Genomic DNA, 20,175 nt, shown 5'->3' with positions numbered 1-20,175 from the left:
GATCTGTCACACCTCAAAAGAGCTTCTGAAATTAGAATGTTTTAGATACAGCAGTAGAGCCTCTGGATAAAAGAATTACAAACCCTTCCTCTTGAATCTCGATCAAGGTTTAGAGATGACCACTCCGCCTCACAAAAGCTAACTAGTTTGTGTGTTTCTCTCTGCTTCTGATGAAACCTTTATTGCTGAAGTATCCCAAAAGAAGTAAGTAAAGGAGCCTGGTTTCCCAGAGGCCCTCACAGCTGATGAGCCCTGGCAGTGACAAATGCCACGCTGTTCCTCAGATTGCAGCCTTCCTCTCCCTCTCACCTTGCAAGTGAACACTATCACATTCCTTGCTGAGACAACATACATTTCATAGCTGATAATCCATGCATAAAAGGCAGAGAAATGGGGAATTCCTTTTTCAATCTGCCTAAACATTTCATTTTGTTATTAATATATAACTTAACAAGAAAGCATTGAGCATGAGTTTGGATATAAAACATGAAAAGTTGTAGGGCATTACTTTCAAAGGTAAACACAGAGTGGAGAGTCGGGAGCAAAGGATCTTCATTTTAAAGAGCAATCGGAAGCTTTCTGTCTTGATATTCCTAATCTTCTTTCTGGCATTTTATGCTCACCAACTGCCTAATATTGGATGCATGTGGTTCTGCCCATCTGTCCAACAGTGAATTAGTTTATGTGGTTTACTGAGAAAATATTTAATGGAATAGGAATAGTGTGTAGTGATAATGTTGTTTTAAGATAATACAACATTTATGTCATGAGTGAAATGTTTGCTTTGTTCTTAATTTCATGTATCCATATATGATCAACTCAATTGTTATAAAATTGTGGAAAAACAAGAACTATTATAAATATGAAAGATACAAGTAATTTCATTAGAATAGGTTCATATTCTACAATATACTAAGTTACTAATATGCACCAAAAGCATGAAATGGTATTTAATTTGGTTTGATAATTAGGACCAAAAGGAATAAATGAGAGAGATATATTATAACCACATTTTTTTTGAGAAATTATAAGAGACTATGAGTGCTAGGAGATGATACCTCACTCAGAGACAGCCTTCCTTGAAACTTGGAAAAGAAGGAGGTTGGGGAAGAAATCTTTAAGCAAGAATATAATATTAACAGACTAACCCATTACTACACTGATCATGATTAACAACCAGATATCAATGCCTAGAATGCAAGAATTTGGTCTTACATATAGTGAAGTTTAACAAATGTGGGTCACATGAATGAATTGAAAAATAGATAACTATGCCTGTACTTTTATTTTCATTATCTTATTATCTATTGACTCTAGAGAGAGAGAGAGAGGGGAAGGGAGGAGGAGGAGGAGGAGGAAAGAGAGAAAGAGAGAGAGAGAGAAACATTTATTTATTGTTCCACTTATATATGCCTTCATTGGTTGATTTTTTTTTTTTTATATGTGCCCTGACTGGGAATCAAACCTACAAACTTAGTGTATCAAGACAATACTCTAACGAACTCCAACTGAGCTGCCCCGCCAGGGCCATTATACCTGTACTTTTAAGTACCTATGAAGCTAAGATAATTTTCTGAATCAGTTGAATAAATGTGAGTGGGAACTGGGATACTAAAAAAGAAAATTAGCATCTTCAAGTTCTAATTATAGTTAAAGCAGTAGAATGCTTAGTCACATAAATGTTGAATAGGGTGAAATATTATAAATGCTATTTATTAGGCTTCTGTTATAAATGCATGTTTATTAAAGAAAATTTATAAAATATAAGTAAGCAAAGGGAGGTGATAAAATGTGATCCATGACTCAGAAATAGTCACTTAGTTGCAGTGTTGCTTCAAGGACAATGTGGGAGGGCTTTTTGTGGTTGATACAATGCCTGGGAAGCACTACTGGCCCTTAACAAGTAAGGCCTGGGGCTGGGAACCAAACCACAGTGAATGACACAGTTCCCCAAAGCAAAGAATTAGTCAGTGGGAAATGCAAACAGAGCTTAATAGAGAAAAACCCAAGAGCCTGGTGCACTTACTTCAGATCTTTATACATACACATGTCACATTCAGATGTTTTTTAAAATAGGCTATACTATATAATCTGTCCATATTGTTTTATAATCTGTTCTTTTCACTTAATGCAGCAAGAGCATCCTTCCACTCCATTAATTATTGTTCTACACCAACATTTTAATGGCTGCTCACCACTGTATGGATCAACCATAGTGCATTCAACTAAGTACCTATTGTCAAACTTCTAGCTTTCACCCCCACCCCCCACCCTGATTTTCAATGCTGAGATGAACATCCTTATATTTAAATTTATGATCATTTAAAGTTAGAAGTAAAATTGTTGAGTCAAAGGATATGTATAATTTCAATATAGATTTTCACTATGTTTACAAAAATAATTTGTATCAATTTATTCTTCAACTACATTATTAATGATTGAGTGGACATCTCATGGGTAACAAAAATTAATGAAAATATGAAACCCTGGATAATAGCTGGTCCCTTCCCTATCCTACATCTAAGTAGCAAGTGCAAGGATTGCTGGGAAATAAGCTCACAGTTGAGGCAACAAAACTAAATCCTTAGCCAGACACTTTCTCTATTTTTCCCTCAGTAAAGTATAAAAAGGAAGAAGAAAAAGAGGTTTTCAGCCAAAGAGATTTTATTATTTATTTATTTATTTATTTATTTTAAATGTATCTTTATTGTGGAAAGTATTATAGATGTCCTTTTTTCCCCCATCAACCCCCGCCATTCTGCTCCCTCCTCCCCCCCCCAGGTGTTCACTGCCCTCTGTCTGTACATGGGTTATGTATATATGCATATAAGTTCTTTGATTAATCTCTTTACACACCCCCACCACCTTCCCTCTGAAATATGTCTGTTGTATGCTTCAATGTCTTTGGTTATATTTTGCAATTTATTTTGTTCATTAGATTCCACATATAAGTGACATCCATGATACTTGGCTTTCTCTGTTTGGCTTATTTCACTTAGCATAATATTCTTCAGGTCCCTTCATGCTGTCTCAAAGAGTAAGAGACCTTTTTTACAGCTGCATAGTATTCCATTGTGTATATGTACCACAGATTTCTTTTTTTTATCCATTCATCTACTGATGGGCACTTGGGCTGTTTCCAGATCTTAGCTATTGTAAATTGCACTGCTATGAACATAGGAGTGCATATATTATTTCTGGTTGGTGTTTCAGGCTTTTTAGAATATATTCCTAGCAGTGGGATCACTGGGTCAAATGGCAGTTCCATTTTTAATTTTTTGAGGAAACGCCACACTACTTCCCATAGTGGTTGTACCAGTCTGCATTCCCACCAACAGTGTTCTAGGGTTCTTTTTCCTCTACATCCTTGCCAGCATTTGTTGTTTGTTGATTTATTGATGATAGCCATTCTGGCAGGTGGCATTTTACTTTGCATCTCTTTGATGATTAGTAACTTTGAGCATTTTTTCATATGTCTCCTGGCCATCTGTATGTCCTCTTTGGAGATGTCTATTCAAGTCTTCTGCCCATTTTTTATTTGGATTACTTGTCTTCCTTTTTGGAAATTAACCCTTTATCAGATGTATCATTGGCAAATATGTTCTTATACAGTGGGTTTCCTTTTCATTTTGATGTTGGTTTCCTTTGCTGTGCAGAAGCTTTTTAGTTGGATGTAGTGCCATTTGTCTATTTTTTTTCCTGTTTCTCTTGCCCTGGGCGATATATCTGTGAAAATCCTGCCACACGTGATGTCTGATATTTTACAGCCTATGTTTTCTTCTGGGATTTTTATGGTTTCATGACATACATTTAAGTCTTTTATCCATTTTGAGTTTATCCTTATATATGGTGTAAGTTGGTGGTCTAGTTTCTTTTTTTTTTTTTTTTTTGTATGTACCTGTCTAATTTTCCAACACCATTAACCAAAGTCATTATGCTCAATATTTGACAATGAAGGCAAGGGCATACAATGGAGTAAAGGCAGTCTTTTCAATAAATTTTAAGACAAAGAGATTTAAAGGTAAGTATTAGTGGATCATTGCTTCTGTGGAGGCAAGTGGTAACTCATGAGGTTGGAGATGTCTGTGAACAGGGCAGACTCATGTCTCATCTCCTGGTGGGATGCTGCTTGAAGAGCAGGACCTGCTGATCTTTCCCAGCGCCAACAGGGAGTGAGCAAACAACCATCCAGGCATAGGAGGCTGATATACCACGTTGGAGAATTTAAGTTCACTCCCCCACACACTCAGATTCCACAGAATTGAGGCTGGTGTGCTGGAAATTCCTAGGTTTCTCATGGGCCTAGATCAGGCCTTGGAAAAAAGAGTATGCAGGGGCTAGCCAACAGAAATGAGAATAAAGGCAGTGAGTGAGGGGAGAGTGTGGTTATCCTGGACCCCTGAGGTTAGGAGGGGACCAGCCAAGCACAGTTGGACCATATAATGTACCACATCTGATTCCACCCAGGACATTAGTGGCTGTGTGCAATGAAAACCAGACCCCAACGAGAACATAAATACTCTTGTTCTGATCCCTCCTGTTTTACCCTTTGTAGACATACCACCCCACTTGCAAGTGAACTTGGGAGAGGAAACTTTGAGTTCCTGTTATGCTCTGGCAACAAATAAATCTTGAATTTGATCGAATATTTATATAACAAGTCTCTTACACTGGAAATAACTAAAATAAGATTAAACACAAGGTCTTAAAGACTATAAACTAAGCCTTGGTGCTTATCATGAGGTGTCAAATTCCGATGACCTTGGGGTTGTTCATCTGGAACTGTTCCCCTTCTAGAAAGTTCTTGCATGAAAAATCAGCTTGAGGAGAAACCCTCTACCCTCCTTCAAATTAAGCACTTCCCTGCCTTTGGATTAACTAGAAGGGCCAGGACGACGCCTCAGCCAATTTTTACAATTGCAACTGTTCAGACCTACTTCTGTCTGGGTCAGAAAGGAGCTTTATGGGATTTGGCACAAAAGCCTCATATGAAGAGGGTTGTTTCTTTAGCCTTGTCCCAAGGGATCTTACAGAAAATGGCTATAGAAGAGTAGGATATGGGATGCTGAGTCCTTATAATCTTTCTAAATATCTCTAACCATTATTAGGAAAAGGGGGGCCTGGCCAATATCACTCAATAGCTGAGCATCATCGACCCATGAACCAGGAGGTCATAGTTCTATTGGGGCACATGCTCAGGTAACAGGCTTGATCCCAAGTAGGGTGTGTGTGTGTGTGTGTGTGTGGCAGCCAATGAATGATTCCCTCTCATCATTGATGTTTCCATCTTTCCCTTTCTCTCTCTGAAATCAATTTAAAAAACGTATTTAAAAGAAAAGAAAGAAAGAGAAGGAGGAAAAGAGCGGCTGGGGACAGTTTTAGTCAGCCCAGGGTATGTCAAACCTGTGTTTCACTGAACACCCAGAACTATTCTCCCTGGATTTGGCATAAAAAAAAGCATTAGGGAAGACTTATAACCCTAACATATTAGGGCTCTGAAATTTTTTTCAGTTTAAAAGAGAAAATCTTTAACTTTGTTTATTCCAGTGTTTCCCCAAATCATTTCTTTCTAATTACAACATGAGTATAATATTCAATGAAACCACATTCCTTTGGGAAACTCTAAGGACAAATGGTAGTGTGACTTCATTTTATTTAGTTAAAGTGGAATTCTTAGGGAATAGCTTTTCCCTCTTTGTGTTATACTAAAAGTCATCAAACTGTCAACAAATATGGAAAAGATCTTCTACCATCATTTATCTAACACAACTTTTAGAGAACAGGCAGACTCTTCTTAGCAAAATGTTTTAACTGTTTAATGCATTACAGTTGATAGTTTATCTTTTGTCTGCATTGTTTCATTTAATTCACACTCTGACTCTGTGCGTGGCTGGCCAGTAATAGATGAGTGGCTTTGGTTTGGAAAGGTTAAATGAGTTGCCAGAGGTCTGGCAATGTGTAATTGAACAAATGAACCTAAAACCCAAGCCATTAAACACAGACTTGAAACATTGTGAACTCATTTAATCCAACACTTTCATTTCACAGATGAGAAAATCTGTGCTCAAAGAGGTGTGATGACAAAATCGAGCACAGGGAGAGAGACAATAGCAACTTCATGTTCCCTCACTTGAAACTCACATGCCCTCTACACTAAGCCATACTTTCCCAATAGATGATCGAAACAAATGGTGCAGGTAAACTAGAAGCCCCATAGGCAGATAAAGGCCAGCTGGCTATAATGGTGGATCAAAACAGATATAGAGCAGCTTTAGTCAGAATACTTATGAACTGGTGTGGTTTCAAACAAACAAAAAAAATGTTAATTCCCCTTTGCAGGAAGACTACTGTGGAAGGACTATTATTAGAAACAGCTATTAGTATTTGGTGGAGATTATTTTTACTTTTTAAAATGTATTTAGTTATTTTTGTTTCTAAATTTTTTATTTTTTAAATTAAATCTATGGGGATGACATTGGTCAACATGAACATATAGGTTTCAGGTGTGCGTTTCTGTGTTACAAGATTTGTATATTGCATGATGTGCTCGTACCCAAAAGAGATTATTTTTTAAACGGGCCTAATCTACATAACTCAGTGTATTAGAAATTAAAGATAAAATATTTTTAAATGATATTATATGCTTTGCAAGGCAATTATGTGAATCCCAAAACTCAGCGACATAATAGGAAGTGCATATCTTCTCCAATTCTCCCAGAGACAGCAAAAAATATACAATCCACTGAGCAAAAACTAGAGCCTCATGTAAAGCTATATGGACATACTCAGAAAACCTGTGTGGCATTCATGTACAATGAAAGAATATATTTTTTTAGAATTTCCAATAATCAAATAGGAATATATATGAATTGGAGGTGATTTGCTACTATGGATTATCAGACTTAAATCATTTCCTTGTAAGCATAGATAGTTAAAATCTATTTGATTTTCTTTAATTAAAAGTTCACATTATTCTTCACAATCCATCAAGTTGCAATTGAATTTATTCCTATAAACTGAATTCCAAATAGATCCATCATACTGTATTAGAATGAAGGACCCAAAAGAAAGATGAGACAGTGTCTACCTCTAATCAGAAAGACAAAATACATATTCTTTCTTTTTATTTTTTCACTTATTCACTTAATCATTTATCCAGCCAACATAATTTATGGTTCAGTGTTCTTTGCATTAATATATATTACTAGAGGCCCAATGCACGAAAATTCGTGCACTCAGGGGGTCCCTCAGCCCGGCCTGTGCCCTCTCACAGTCTGGGAGCCCTTGGGGGATGTCCAACTGACGGCTTTGGCCTAGTCCCCACAGGGAGCAGGCCTAGGCCGAAGTCTGGCCTCCCTCTGCGGATTGGAGGGCTGATTGGAGGATTCTGGGCAGAGAGCCGCCGGCCCCGCCCCCCATTGCGCCACCACCTCCCGTGGCCTCCCTCTGAGGGAGGCGATCGGGCAGGTGATCAGGGGATGGCGCTGGCCCCCATTGCCCCATCACTGGTCACCAGCGCCCCCCTCACCACATCACCTTCCCCTCCCTCTGGCCACTGGCACACACACGTTAGCTGTCCTCGCACCACATGCTTGCTGGCCCCACCCCTGCCATCATTCTGCAGTTCAGTCGATTTGCATATTATGCTTTTATAGAATAGTCTTGATAAGATGTAAATACTACTTTGGGGATGTTCATAAATATCTATTAGTGGCTCCAGAATCACCTGTTAGAGAAGTACTTAAATTGTAACGTAAATATTCAAATGTTTGGTGAAGATTTAATAAAGTTCCTTATAAAATAATTACTTTATACTGGAGTTGACAAACTGCTTATTTTACCCTCACTGAAGAACAATTAGGTTGATGAGATGGGTCATCTAACTTTCGTCCCATATTTATGTTTTTGCATGCAAAACATAATTGGTATCTCATTTACCTTACTTATATTTTTTAATTCAAGTGAACATATTTTGTCCTAGATTTTTGTATATTTTGAATATTTGAGAACCATAGAACCTCTTTTTTATTAAAGTAAACATACCATCAACTGTCTCCCTGAAAATTAAAAAATCAACTAAAAGATAATTTTTGAAACAGAAAAAAAAAATCAAGTTATTTCTTTCTTTTTAGGGACAGACAAGTTGATTATCATTGAAGTTTGTGATAAGACTCTTGTATGTTATAATATGAAAGCATGTATATCACCTAAATAAAAATAGCTCAGATGATAAGAGAGATTAAAAGAAGAACCACCTAAGTTTGAAATCACCCTTCATATAATAGCATCTGATTAACAAAACACTATAAAAATACCATGTTATCTTTGTATGTGAAGGGACATTATCAATAGATGTTAGCACATACACAATGAAGATGGGTTCAGCCCTAGCTGGTTTTGCTCAGTGGATAGAACATCAGTCTGTGAACCAAAGGATCCCGAGTTCAATTCCAGTCAGGGGCACGTACCTCTGTTGCAGGGTCGTCCCCAGCCCCGGCCCTGGTCAGGGCTTGTACAGGAGGCAACCGATCAATGTGTTTCTCTCACATTGATATTTCTCTCTGTCTTTCTCTCTCTTTTTTTTAAATATATTTTTTATTGATTTCAGAGAGGAAGGGAGAGGGAGAGAGAGAGATAGAAACATCAATGATGAGAATCATTGATTGGCTGCCTCCTGCACGCCCCCTACTGGGGATCAAGCCCACAACCCGGGCATGTGCCCTTGACTGGAATCGAACCCGGGACCCTTCAGTCCCCAGGCCGATACTCTATCCACTGAGCTAAACCAGCTAGGGCTTTCTCTCTCTCTCCCACTCTTCTTAAAAATCAATGGAAAAATATCCTCGGGTGAGGATTAAGAAAAAAATAAATAATTAATTTAAAAAAAGATGGGTTCATATAAGTATGATCATTTCTCTCAAGTGGCATTCAGCAGAATTTTAATCCACATTAAGCATCTATGAAGTAATAAACCAACTGCACAAATATGACTTAAAGCTGTTGATGGTATGCCTTGAAGCAGTTTTATCATACTCTTGCTAAAATACATTCCTCTAACAAATAAAACTATCACCATGATCAGTTCTTTGAAGACTGAAATTGGATTTGCACTCATGTATATACTGCACGGATATAATGCTAACAGATTATTAACCACTGGTCTTAGGACTCCATGGAAGTGCTTATTTTATTTTTATTTTTTGTCTAAACAGCTAAAATATTATGGCTCTTATCTCTATGTGTATAAAGTAATTTCATAGTATACTGACAAAAAATTTAAAGTATAATATGTATTGGAAAATAGATCTCTCTCATTTCTAACAAAAACCATTGCTTTCCCTATGGTGGATGTACACTTGTTACAAATACATACTTGTTCTCAAAGACTAGAGATGGTCTTTTGCCCCAAGGGCAAATATGTCAGTTGTCATCCCTGGACTGTATATTTCTTGAAGGCAGGAGCCATCCACAAGCTATGCACTTCTGCATCCCCCACAGTGCCCAGCTGAGTGTCCGGCACATATAAAGTACCCATTAACAGATTGAATGCTACTGAATTTTAATAAAAAAACATAACCATAAGCCTGTCTTCCTTACCTCTTTGTATATAATTAAGATGTACTTTCCTATTTACTACCTTGCAAGATTAAGGGACATTAGGAAACATGATTCATCCATCCCTGAGCCAGTGAAATATTTGAAATATTAGGTACAATGAAAGCCCATCATAATGGACGTGTTTCTAAGTGAAGACAGTGTATCTACATTAGTTGACTCTCACATGAGTATAAAATATTGATTTTACATACCACATGTCAAAATGTTACAGACTATAAATTGATTTGGTCAATTAGGTTTTTTTCTTTAATTACCACATTGTGCTTTAATCTAAGAATACAATGTTATTAATAGTATATACCACTCCCACCAGAAATACAAATCAGGTAATTCATTGTGCCACAGATCTTTTAGTTTAGGTGTAAATATGACTAATAGTCATGTTGGTTATCTTCTGAGATCAAGTACAAAGACAACACTCAAACTTTTAATTATTTAAGACAGCATATCAATCATTATTAATCATTTAAGGAGAAAGTTTACTATAAAATATTTCACTAATCTTGACATCTCTAATTACCTTCTCATGAACGATGCGAAGTTTACATCTATGATCTGTGTATGCTTCTTCAAAGAAATCTGAAAGGTTGTCTGTGACCTTTGGCTTACTTGTGAAGTTAATCTAAAATGACTTAGCTGATGGCAACATCCATCATCTGATTAATCATTTAATAGAAATGTCCATAACACTCAAGTGCTTAAAAATAAAATTGCATCAAGCTAACATGATAGCTCTAGTAAGTCAAAGGAATTAAGCAGAAGGATGCTTAAATGCCATAGATCGTAATGTCAAACCTGACATGCTTCTGTCCTGCTTGGTTTTAGTCACTGAGCACACACTTGGTTAGCTATTCTCCTGTGAATTATGGCAGGATTACAGAGAATGCGGACATCTATCCATTTGAAATCAACATTTTCCTGTGCTGGGGATAGAAAAAGTGTTTTATAATCTGATCTATTTTTTCCACATTGGCACTGTTTAGAAAACTTCACTCTGATGCTGAAGAAAAAATAGAGAAAACAGATGAAGTGGAATATCTGAGGCTAAAAATATTTTCAAACTTTTTTCTTGCACAAAAAGAGTTAATATTTGTAGATTGGTCAGTGCCTAACTGGAATGTGATAATGAAGCTGACTGCTGTACTATTTGTCAGGTAGTGGCTTTGTAGTTTATTCAAGACTTTCACTCTCTGTGAACCCAGATAATTACAAAACTATAAACTTCAGGGATACTGAGGATCCAACTCTTCTCCAGCGTTCCAGATAGCATGAAAGAAACTCATTTGTTCAGCAAGGATTTGAGTAGAAGGACATGCAAAGCACTTTCGTGGTTGAGATGGAGCAAATGTTCTAGTGACAAGCTGTACACTTTAAACAGTGGCACTACAGAACAAATCTTATGCAAGCAGCTTTCTATACATAATATCATTGGAACTAGCAGATCACTTGTTCTCAATAGACGTGGGAAACAAATTTTCTTTGTATAACATCACTGTTTGTTTGAACTTAACTTGAATATTCTGCCAATGCATTTGTAGTCTGTTTCTATCATGCCAATCAAATGAATGAGCTTCAAAAAATGAATTGTATGGCTGATAACCACTTGTGTGCTCACCGGTAAAAATACAGATCAGAAGATGTATTATTCTGAGGTAGTAATCAAAGAAGCTACTAATATTTGATAAAACAAATTCTTAAAATTCAAGACATCTTATTTGTCCTTTAATCTGATATCTGATCATTAGAAATGATTACTAAGAGTGGCTTCATTTATATGATAATCAAATTCACAAAAACACTTAGGTATCTGTTGTCATATCTCCTTGGTAACATCAAAAGGAGACAAAATACACCAAATCTAGCATGTCAGCATGTCACAAAGATAAACTTGAGAGAGAGAGAGAGAGAGAGAGAGAGAGAGAGAGAGAGAGAGAGAGAGATGAGCTTACTAGAGTTCTTTTAAACACAAACCAGGAAAGCACAAAATGGGAGGGAGGGAGGGAGGGAGGGAGGGAGGGAGGAAGGGAGGGAGGGAGGGAGGGAGGGAGGGAGGGAGGGAGGGAGGGAGGGAGGGAGGGAGGAAGGGAAGAAGGAACTTTTGTCTCCTCAATCAGGGAGTAATGGGCCAAATATCCTTAAAATGCATGAAAGCTGAACACTAACACAGCTACTCCTCTTGCTGTGTTCCTGATCTTCAAGAAAGGCACCAACCACCAAGAGAATAGTACTAACATGATTCTACTATACACTCTAACATCTAGTAGCCCTACTTGTTACATCCCTGTTACCCCAAACCTCATGAAATACACCACCAAATCTTGTTGCTATTACCTTCTATATAGTCTTCGAATTGATCTATGTTTTTCCTCTTCCCCACCAGCACTGTATTTGATTGGTATATGCAGTCATCTCCTCTTTCCATCACAATCTACTAATTGGTCTCTGGGCTACCACTCTGACTCCTTTAATCTAATTCCTCCCATTAAGGCGGAGACATCTTTTCAACATGCAAACCTGTAACCTGGCATCCTTGCTTAAAAAGCTTTGATAGGTTCCTTTATTATTAGAATAAAGACCAGCATTCTTAATATGGTCAGCCATGATGTGGCCCCAGCATACTCCTCCAGCCTCTTCCTCCAGTTTCTTTGGGCTCCAGCCACAGCCCTCATGTTTTTGCCTTTGCCTGGAATGCTACTCCTTCAACTCCTGATTGTTTATTGATTGCCAGTCTTTTTTGTTTGTTTGTTTTTTAGAACATTTCTCATTATTTTAGCCTCAACATCTAACAAAATGACACTGTGTGTATTTCTGGCACACAGTGAATAAACATTATTATTATTTTTTTTAATGAGAATAAGTTCTCAATGGGTCAGTAACAAATGATTAAACAACAATAAATTGCTTATTTCCATTCACCAGAATCACTTTGATAAGAATTTGAATGATAAAATTAAAGTATTTCAAATTTTATAATGAGCAAATCCAACCATTGTATTTAAACTCCCCAGATTTTTTGGCATCTCACAGAAGTGGAAGTGACCACAATGAAAGCAGTTTATTGGTGTCTTCCTTAAGTTATAGAAATACAAAACTTTATTGCTAAATGGGGCTTTAACCCAATTTTTATTATAGTTTCCTCATTAGGCGAGAAAGAGTCTTAGGAGATCTGCAGAAGGTCACCCAGCCAGTCAGTAGTGATGGAGCAGGGATGAAAACCAGCCATTCTAACTCCCAGTTCAATGTTGTTTTCCCTACAACTATGCTGCAATTTCTAGGTTTTATGGCTTTATTGATATTAGAAATTTGTGAGAACCTATAAGCTCCCATAAGAGAATATCTCCAAATGGTTAATTCTGTCACATCATTTTAAATTTCTGCTTAAAAATAGTAAAGTAAATAGCAATATTTTAGGAGAGTAAAACACAAGTCCTATTTTGTAAGAAATAAAGCACTTTCATGCCTTATTTGCAATTTATATTGTATGTTTTAAATGGGGAAGGGGTACATGTTTCCATGGTTTCTTAATATTCTAGAGCTGAGAATTTCTCCAGTTAAATCTGCTTGCCATAAATCAGTTTATAAAAACCCAAAGGATGCTAGGTTATGCGGAAGGGACGTAATGGATGGAAAAGCACTACTGGTATCCAGCCTGTTACAGTTGGCTCTGTGATGTTGGACTAACTTCCCCCTGGAGATTTCACTTTCCCCACCTGTGTAACTAGGGGGTGGTCTAAATCATGGGCTCTGTCAGTCTAGGGCTTCCATGACCCCACTAAGCCTTTGTGTGTGTGTGTGTGAGTGTGTGTGAGTGTGTGTGTGTGTGTGTGAGTGAGTGTGTGTGTGTGTGTGTGTGTGTGTGTGTGTGAGTGTGTGTGTGTGTGTGTGTGTGTGTGAACATTTTTGGAAGGAAGAGGGTCCATCGCTTCTATGAGATTGGCAAAAGTGTCTGGGACACCAAACAGGTTAATTATCTCCGTACTGATATCTGAAGTCTCCCTTGTTTTGAAATGTAATAAAGCAATAAATGTAATTATGATTTTAGATACAAAATAGGGATTGTTGTAGCTATTAGCTCAAGTGATAAGATTATTTGAAAAACATGTTCTGCACAAAGAAGTACCATCATCAACCATACATTCAAGTGTTAGCTGAAGAACTTCACTAAAAGCCCAGTCCAGATTTTCCATAATTAGCATCAATTGCCCCAGACAATGGAACTCCATGCGAAAAAAAAAAAATCTAAATATGGCATAGGTGTATAGTCCTGTCCTTTTTAATCAATGTTTTCATGATCCATCAAGGTAAGCTGGCACACAGGATCACATGGAGTGGAGGAACTCAGGGAAGTTTGCCAGAAAATAGAGGTACTTTCTGGACATGTGTGAAATATCAGCGAACAACATATATTCTACCCTTATGGTGCTTGTATTTTAGAAGGGGAGAAATAAAATAAACAACGTACATAAAAAATAACAACTTATTTACTGTGTTAGGGGTGATAATGCTTTGGCAAAAAAGAAAAAAATAATAATAAAGAGTAGGGGGAATAGGACTACCAGAGGTGCAGAGAATGTTGCCAATTTTAAACAGGTCCAGGCAGGCCCCATGGAGAAGGTGTCATTTAACAAAGACTTGAGTAGATGAGGGAGTTCGCCGAGTATAAGCTCTAGGGCCGTGGTCTGCAAACTGCGGCTCGCGAGCCACATGCGGCTCTTTGGCCCCTTGCGTGTGGCTCTTCCACAAAATACCACGGCCTGCGTGAGTCTATTTTGAAGTGGCATTAGAAGAAGTTTAAGTTTTAAGAATTTGGGTCTCAAAAGAAATTTCAATCGTTGTGCTGTTGATATTTGGCTCTGTTGACTAATGAGTTTGCCAACCACTAGGATAGGGGAAGAGCTCTCCAGATAAGGGTATGATTGCTTTGTTCAAGGAAGAGCAAGGGGAAAAGCAAAATTCATTCTGCTGCTGTGGTCATGAAATCTATAAAATGTCATCTTCCAGTTGACACCTCGTTTTCTGTTACTTACCTGGTTAAAACGAAAGTCGTAATATCGTTTACATGTTCATACTAGAGTCACAGCTGCATCAAAGATGCAAAGTCAAAATTCTTCTGAGAATTTTCAAATCACCCCAGAACCATGATGTCTGGTTGTTACGCACTTCAAGTAGCTCAGTTCCCACAAACATATTTTTGGCGATAAGCTGTCACATGATATTTAAACATGTCATTTAAACGGAGACGATGTCATTAGAAAGAAACCAAGTGAAAGACCTTCATTTTGAACATTTAGAAATTGGGCACAAAGTGATTTGTTACATTCTGACAAAGAGACATTCCAAGATTCATAGCCAACATGAAAGCACCCATTCTTTCTGAAATGTCACTCTTCCTTTGGCATTTATTCCATTGTTCATTTCATGAACTTTCTTCCATAGAATGAAACAATCATGATCATTATGCAGTCCTAGTGGCATTTATCTGGGTTAATCCCTCACAAAAAAATACCCATATAAAGGCTGTACTTTTGAATGGAGAGGGTCAGTCATCCCTCCCCAAGTAAGCATCTTATTCCTGTCTAGAGCCTTGCGTGGAAAGGCACCGTGACCTCATAAGCTTTCAAGTATGACGTGAAATGTATGTAACCATACCTTGCCCAACTGGTCCTTTCTGCCAAAGCCAGTAGCGGCTGCAATGTTCCCGGCTCCCTCCACTGTCCTCTGTGCAACTGCTGTCACCCCTGTCACCACCGCCTCTCCGACATTTGTCACTTGCTCTTTGGTCTTCTCAGCCACTGGGATACATCAAGAGCAACAACAGATTAAGAGGTGGATGGAACAACAGCAACTTAAAACTAATTTTACTTACACTAGCTATCCAGTTCTCAGGACCTATATTTACACATACCATAGACAGCTGAAGAGCCAGAAGAAATGAAAGCTGTAGAGATTTCAAAGTGAGCGTAGAACCAAATATTGAATTTTTGCTAAGATATTTTGTTTTAATCACTAAAAGGTGCTTGAAGTTTATGATCACAAATTTAAAGCCATGAGCACTTTGAGTTTGCTTTATATTTTATTAAAGGAAGTTTGCAGAAAGCTATGGTGACAGGTGCAGTCACAGTTGTATCAGACTCGGCATGAAATTTACTTCTTTATTCCAATTTCAGTGCCATTTTTTTTTGGTTAATCACCTAGGATATTTTTCCATTGATCTTTAGAAAGAATACAAGAGAGGGAGGAAGAAGGGGAGGGAGGGAGAGAAACATCAATGCAAGAGAGATACATCGATTGGTTGCCTCCTGCATGTGCCCAATCAAACTTACAACCCAGTTACGTGCCCTTGACAGGGAATTGAACCCACGACCCTTTGGTGTGTGGGGAAATGCTCTAACCACTTAGTGATGCCAGCCAAGGCTCAGTGCCAATTCTGTTATCTCACTCAAGAGGTTCATTTTCACCATACCTTCCGACTCACACAACACATCCATGCGTACACATGTTACTATCAGAAATAAACAGTGGAGTAAGGGATGGTTATGAGGAAACTTTGGCCCTTTCATAAAACTTCAGGTGGTTAAAACAGAAGGGTTTTTAATATGATTAATTTTCAATAATTTTAATGGGAACAAGAGAGTCAGACATAAGTAAAATATGAAAATGAAGAGGTTTGTTGAACACACTGAAAATTTCTTTTCACAAAGCAAAATAGAATATGGTTCTTCAGTAGATTTTAAAAAATAGGTTAAATATTTAGAAAACAGTATCAGTAGTTTAAGATTCTATTTCAAAGCAGAGATTTAATCTAATATCAAAAATTCTCCAAGACACTATCCAATATAATTGATGAACTATTCATATTCATATTGCTGAACTTTACATATTCTCTATGCATTTTACCAATTAAAGAAAGCACAAATAAAAATGTTTGTTTTGATTAAATAAAGAGTTCTATGAAAGAGTGGCAAAAGACAAGATAGTCTGCTCTTTTAATAATTTCAAAGACAATGAAGAAACAAAACAACCCCTCCTCATCTAAACCCTGTAACGTTTATGCTCATAAAACGTAGGCCTTGAATCTCTTATCTCTATCTATGCAATGTTTGCTTTCTTTTGGCCCACAAATGCATTTTTTGTCTGCCTTTTTCCCACACTTCAGGAATTTGGGGTTTGAGGTGATATTTTTTCTCAGGCTATGTCCTAAGCAAATGGAGACACAATTTTTGTTATGTTTTGTGCCTGTACAGACCCTCTCCAGATAAGTCCCTGTCTAGGAACCCAAGGAAGTTACACCATGTCAGCTGTTCAGTGTTATGTGCTAGTCGTATGGTTATTGCACAGATTTCATGTCACCAGTTGGGAGAAGCAATGGTTAAACAGGGTGGACAAAGCAGTTGGGTTTCTGTAGGTCATGGAAGCTCCGGTGGTCTGTAAGGACAAAGAGGCTTTCTCCTGGTCCTGGGCATGGGGGAGGGAGACAAGTGACCCTGGAGTCTAAAACCAGGAAGAGCACACAGCAGGTGTTGCTTGATATTTGCCTTTTGCCACTTCTGGGACATGACTGATGCCTCCTAAGGAGTAATGGCTATTCGCAATGCAAAGTTCAAATTTAAATGCCAGTGAAAAGCTGTACTGTCAATTTCATGTTTTTAAACATTTCTAGAATGTCGATCCATTAAAAAGAGTGAATTATATGCTTTGGGTTGTCATCACCCACCCCTCCTCCGTAACCACCAAGAACCTGAATAGAAAATTTTGCTTGATAATGAACATTTTCATGTTATAACTTATCTACTAGTTTGAGGTGATAATCCTTTGGCAAAAAAAAAAAAAAATAAGAGGTGGGGTTAGGCCTACCAGAGGTGAGGGGAATGGTGCCAATTTTAAACAGGTCCAGGTAGCTCCCTTTAAGAAGGTGTCATTTAACAGGCTGGAGGAGATGAGGGAGTTCACCAAGTATATGATCTTGGGGAAGAGCTTTTCAGACAGAGGGAGAGCCCAGGGCAAGGGCATGCTTGCTTTGTTCAAGGAAGAGCAAAGACAAACGTAAATTGTGATCTTTTTACAGATTCATAAATTTTTTTTGCCAGTCATAAACTGCCGGAAACAAATCACATTTATTTTTACAACACCTAGGTAATTATTTATATACTAGAGACCAGGTGCACAAAATTCGTGCACAGGAGGGGGGGGTCCCTCAGCCCAGCCTGCATGCACCCTCTCCAATCCGGGACCCCTTGGGGGATGTCCAACTGCTGGTTTAGGTATCGGGCCTAAACCAGCAGTTGGACATCTCTCTCGCAATCTGGGACCCCTGGCTCCTAACCGCTCACCTAACTGCCTGCCCTAACCACTCTGCCTGCCTACCTGATTCCCCTAACTGTTCTCCCCTGCCAGCCTGATCACCCACAACTACCCTCCCTTGCCGGCCTGCTCGCCCCTAACTGCCCTCCCCTGCTGGCCTGGTCGCCCATAACTGCCCTCCCCTGCTGGCCTGGTCGTTCCTAACCACCTCATCCTCGGCCCCAGCCACTGTGGCTTTGTCTGGAAGGATGTCCGGAAGGATATCTGGAAGATGTCTGGTATAATTAGTATGTTACCCTTTTATTAGTATAGATGTATAAACCTTAACCTATTTTAATACATATAAACTGCATAGTAAAATGCATTTTGTGCTTTATTATATTTTCATTAGGTTTTATCTTTGTCAGAATAAGTAAATTAGTTACATTATAAAATGACAGAGTAGACATGTAACAATAATAGATACATTTAAAAAGATTTCTGTAGGACTTGATTTATCTAGTAAATTTATCCATTAACCTTAACCTTTATTTCTCCCCTAATAAGGTCTTTTAAACAAAAGATCAAAAGACAAAAGAAAATGAAACACATTCAAATTGGTACATTTTACATCTAATAAATGTTTTTTTAAAATATATTTTTATTGATTTTTAGAGAGAGAGGAAGGGAGAGGGATAGAGAGATAGAAACATTGATGAGAGAGGAACATCATCAATCAGCTGCCTCCTGCACACCCCCTACTGGGGACTGAGCCCACAACCCAGGCATGTGCCCTTGACCACAATCGAACCTGGGACCCTTCAGTCTGCAGCCTGATGCTCTATCAACTGAGCCAAACTGGCTAGGACTAATAAATGTTTTGTATTAAGGGAAAATATATTATTACCAGGATCAAAAAGAATACCTTCCTCCCAACCAATTATAGTCTAATATTTTAAGTTGCTTATGTTTTCCTCCAAATATACCAGTCTGGCCCATTTTGGCTCATACAGCTTCATCTGACCAGAAGCCTTCATCCCTAAACCAAGTAGCCCTGTCTACTCAGCAAATTCAGTATTTCAGATATATTTATTATCTGAAATAAACAAATATATCTATGATTTGTTTCCCAGTATGTCTATCTACTCCACTAGTGTATTTTGAGTTCATTAAAATCAGAGATCCTGTTTTATTTTTCTTTATATTATTTCACAATAGGTACTCAACAAATAATTTTTAATCCATTATAAAGAATTATCTGTATATCTGTAATTAATACATTAATTAGATTTATATTTGACTTTAGCTAACTTAATAAAATTCGAGGAAGGAAATGTGGCACCAACTTTTAGAATAGATACAGTAATCTAACCTTTGACATTAAGCAAAATTATAAAATTAAGATCTAGTTTTAAATTGGCATACAAATTGAAAATGAGAAAAATAAAGAAATTTATATTATAAAGCAATTTAGTAAGAAAGTTTAAATTAGAACATGTTGAAAATTAAGTGTATTCGATATCATGTAGTAAATTTCAGTTTATAAGAATCAACGCTTTCAGAAAATCTCAATAGGAAGTTTTTTACACCATATACTCAGGAAGGAAAAACTGAGTAAGCTTATATAATAATGTATGTTTTGATCTTTAAAGCACCTTCAAAGATATCATTCCATAAGTCCAGATTAAGTACACTATCATATTTCCCTATAATGTGATACATGAAGTTGGCAACTGAAATAATAATGTCCTGAGATTAAAAAATACAGAGTTAAAGGTCGAGTTTTCTAGGTTTTTATCTTGGGATTAGCTAAATGGAAGAATTTATTTTCCTTGGATATTGTAGGTAGAAAACTCCTGGCCTAACTAAGTCAGAATACTTATATTCTATACTACTTTGTAAATTAAACATAGTTGGTCAATTCAGATTCACCATTCTTGACAGTTAAATATATTGTTTTATTTATTTACTAGAGGCCCGTTGCACAAAGATTCATGCAAGAATAGGCCTTCCTTCCCCTGGCTTTGCTCCTGGTCGCCTGGGAGCAAAGTCTTTGTTCCTGGCCGGAGGACCACTCCTGTAGCTCCCTCCATTCCCCACCCTCACCCTCATAATAGGCATCCCGCCACATCCGGCCACTCTGCACCTGTGTATGTAAATTAACCCGCCATCTTTGTTGGGTTAATTTGCATACCCACTCCTGATTGGCTGATGGGCGTCACAGATGTATGGTCAATTTGCATATTTCTCTTTTATTAGTATAGATAATAAATATTT

General features: G+C 37.7%; 1 protein-coding gene across 2 annotated transcripts in view; it reads right to left on the bottom strand.

Annotated features, from left to right (window-relative positions):
• SNCA (synuclein alpha) overlaps nt 1-20,175 on the bottom strand; it is a 101,690-nt gene that overhangs the window by 71,008 nt on the left and 10,507 nt on the right. For both annotated transcript variants that reach the window (XM_079775484.1, XM_079775485.1), the window contains exon 4: nt 15,268-15,410. In XM_079775484.1, coding sequence (XP_079631610.1) covers nt 15,268-15,410 — 143 coding nt within the window. The remainder of the gene's footprint in view (nt 1-15,267; nt 15,411-20,175) is intronic.

Source organism: Cnephaeus nilssonii (assembly GCF_951640355.1).
Source record: "Cnephaeus nilssonii genome assembly, chromosome: 1".
Lineage (NCBI taxonomy): Eukaryota > Metazoa > Chordata > Mammalia > Chiroptera > Vespertilionidae > Cnephaeus > Cnephaeus nilssonii.
Note: the sequence above shows the minus strand (reverse complement) of the source record. Positions and strands in the feature narration are given on the sequence as shown.